We start from the raw sequence: 2,759 nt of genomic DNA, 5'->3' as shown, positions 1-2,759 counted from the left end.
ACAATTCCCAATCAAGATATTTACAAAACCCTAGCAATCAGAACGTTCCCAACACCCAAATACCATCCAACGATCCGGTCCTCGGTCCTTTTATATCTATCTATAGTTTCAACCTGACCCGATCTCACTCACCCATAAATAAAAACCCCCTAAAAAGAAACCCAAATCCATACAAATGGGTCGGGTCGGGTCGGGTCGGGTCAACCCATATCTCCACACAATGACCACCATCCTCACCCTATATAACACCCTCCCATAATCCAAACCCACTCCTCTCACCCTTAGCTAAAACCTTATCCTCCTCCTCCTCTTGCTAAGGTTTATCAAACCCATGGCTTCCTCTACAGCTTCTCTTCAACTTCTAACCCTAGCCTCTTCCAAAACCCTAACCATCACCAAAACCCCATCACCACCCACTTCACTCCACTTCTTCCCTTCATCCCTCAAACCATTCCCCAAGCTCTTATTATTATTATCTTCCACCACCAAACACTTCCAACCCACCCGCAATGTAGCAGTCTCCTCTGGTTTAGAGCTCGAAGAAGAAGACCTCTCCAGCGACGACCAACAGCAGCAGACTTTCTCACCTGACCTCAAAATATTCGTGGGTAATTTGCCCTTTAGCGTAGATAGTGCTGCGCTTGCTGGGTTGTTTGAGACTGCTGGTAATGTTGAGATGGTTGAGGTATATAAAACTGCTTCTTTTTATCTTCAATTCGGTGTCATTTTGTTAAGAATTTTGAGGAGTTTTTAATCTTTTTAGGGGTAATTTGAATTTAAGCTTTCCAATTTTTCATTTTGGTTAATTGGGTCTCTGTTTCTGGTTAATGGTATGTGAAACAGGGGTTTCTTTATATTTCTTTGCAAATTCTGTGTTTATTTGAGGAATTTTAACTGTTTAAGGCCTAATTTGAGTTTCAGTTTTTTAATTTTTCATTTTGGTAAAGTGGGTCTCAGTTTCTGTTTAATAGCATGTGAAACAGAGGATTTTTATCTTTTTTTTTTTTTGCAAATTATGTGTTAAATTGAGGAATTTTAACTGTCGTAGATCTAATTGTAACTCAATCCTGTTCAAATTATGTGTTAATTTGAGTAATTTCAACTATTTAAACCTAATTTGAACTTATATCCTCAAAAATTTTCATTTTGATAGTCTGATTGTGTATGTGAAACAAACAGAGGTTTATTTATCTTTCATTGCAAATTTTGTGTCAATTTGAGGAATTTGCAGCTAATTTAATTTGAGTTCATGTTTTATTTTGATAATTAGTGAAATTGGACCCCTGTTTCTGTTAGTAGTATGTGAAACAGAGCCTTTTTTTATCTTTCGTTGCTTTAATTTAAGTAATTTAAACTATCTTTAACCTAATTTGAACTCATACTGTTCAAAGTTTTTATTCTGATATTCGGTGAAACTGGGCCCCTGTTTCTGTTTAATAGTATGTGAAACAGAGGTTTTTTTTAGTGTTAATTTGAGGAATTTAACTTCGTTATTCAGCGAAATTTGGTCAATGTTTTTGCTTAATAGTATGTGAAACAGAGGTTTCTTTATCTTTACATGTCATGTGTGTTAATTTCAGGTTATATATGACAAAGTTAGTGGAAGAAGCAGAGGATTTGGATTTGTAACTATGTCATCGGTTGAAGAAGTTGAGGAAGCTGTCAGGAAGTTCAACGGATATGTAAGTAGTCGTTTAATATACATAAAGTCGGAAGCTTTGTTAGTTTTAACTTTCAAGACTGTTTTAAACTTTTAAAGATTTACAGGAGCTCGATGGACGGGCCATCAGGGTGAACTCGGGCCCACCACCACCACGGAGGGAGGAATCATCGTTTGGTGGGTCCCGCGGTGGCGGTGGTAGAAGCTTTGACAACACTAACAGAGTTTATGTCGGGAATCTTGCTTGGAGTGTTGATAATGATGCTCTTGAAACTTTGTTTAGAGAGCAAGGGAATGTTGTGGAAGCTAAAGTGGTTTATGATCGGGAGAGTGGTCGGTCAAGGGGGTTCGGGTTTGTGACCTATAGTTCTGCTGATGAGGTCAACAGCGCGATCGACTCGTTGAATGGCGTTGTAAGTAAATAATTTCATTTTCAAGGGTCTTTTTATTGAATTGTTTATAAGATTTATAACTTTGATTGAAACTTGTTTTGCAGGATCTTGATGGAAGGAATATTCGAGTGAGTGCTGCTGAAGCTCCTCCGCAAAGGCGTCAGTTTTAAATAATCAAAAGGTGTGATTTTGGTATTTTATGTTTTCTAACTTGTAAATAATCTTTTGATGTGGTGTTAATTGGTTCAGTGAATTGGTAAACAGGTGGAGTAGGTGTTAAAGAAGGAAGTGATGCTTATTGTTAAGCTGTGAGTAGGTACGCACGCGTAAGGGCTAATGGGTGTTTTAAGTGTCAAGTTTTGTAACCGTATGCTTTTAAACTAAGTATTGATTCGTAATCGATCATTTTGGTGTATGCAAATTGCGTTTTGGTTTGATCTAAATGTGAATGTTTACCCCTTCAATCCATTCTCTCAAGTTTATTAACTTTAGTTTGAATGGCCTCATGTCCAACCATAGTGATACATTTTATTCACTTAATTCATCATGTAAGTCACCAAATTTGACCAGTTTTATTCAAATGCATTTCTAACATTCCAAACACCTTTAGATAAGTAAATGTTACAGCTTAACCAAATTTACCAATTTGACTTATTAAGTTCATTTTCACATGGAACGCTCACTCCACCAAATGCCCACTATTTTCA

The 2,759-nt window shown here is 37.0% G+C and overlaps 1 protein-coding gene across 1 annotated transcript; it reads left to right on the top strand.

Annotated features, from left to right (window-relative positions):
• Nucleotides 1-259: 259 nt before the first annotated feature.
• On the top strand, nucleotides 260-2,311 carry LOC143533208 (29 kDa ribonucleoprotein A, chloroplastic-like). The gene is made up of 4 exons (XM_077028061.1): nucleotides 260-685; nucleotides 1,581-1,682; nucleotides 1,768-2,073; nucleotides 2,157-2,311. Exons 1-4 carry the CDS (start codon nucleotides 332-334, stop codon nucleotides 2,220-2,222), a joined length of 828 nt encoding a protein of 275 aa, XP_076884176.1. The 5' UTR covers nucleotides 260-331; the 3' UTR covers nucleotides 2,223-2,311.
• Nucleotides 2,312-2,759: the final 448 nt, after the last annotated feature.

This window comes from Bidens hawaiensis, unplaced genomic scaffold (assembly GCF_021521415.1).
Source record: "Bidens hawaiensis isolate Kalapana, Puna unplaced genomic scaffold, B.hawaiensis_p1.1 tig00009623_1, whole genome shotgun sequence".
Lineage (NCBI taxonomy): Eukaryota > Viridiplantae > Streptophyta > Magnoliopsida > Asterales > Asteraceae > Bidens > Bidens hawaiensis.
Note: the sequence above shows the minus strand (reverse complement) of the source record. Positions and strands in the feature narration are given on the sequence as shown.

What these genes read in the sequence shown, in the direction of transcription:
- LOC143533208 (XM_077028061.1), top strand. Translation starts at nt 332, where the DNA reads ATGGCTTCCTCTACAGCTTCTCTTCAACTTCTAACCCTAGCCTCTTCC. An exon ending in GTAATGTTGAGATGGTTGAG is followed by an intron (nt 686 to 1,580) that starts GTATATAAAACT and finishes TGTTAATTTCAG; the next exon opens with GTTATATATGACAAAGTTAG. An exon ending in TCGACTCGTTGAATGGCGTT is followed by an intron (nt 2,074 to 2,156) that starts GTAAGTAAATAA and finishes CTTGTTTTGCAG; the next exon opens with GATCTTGATGGAAGGAATAT.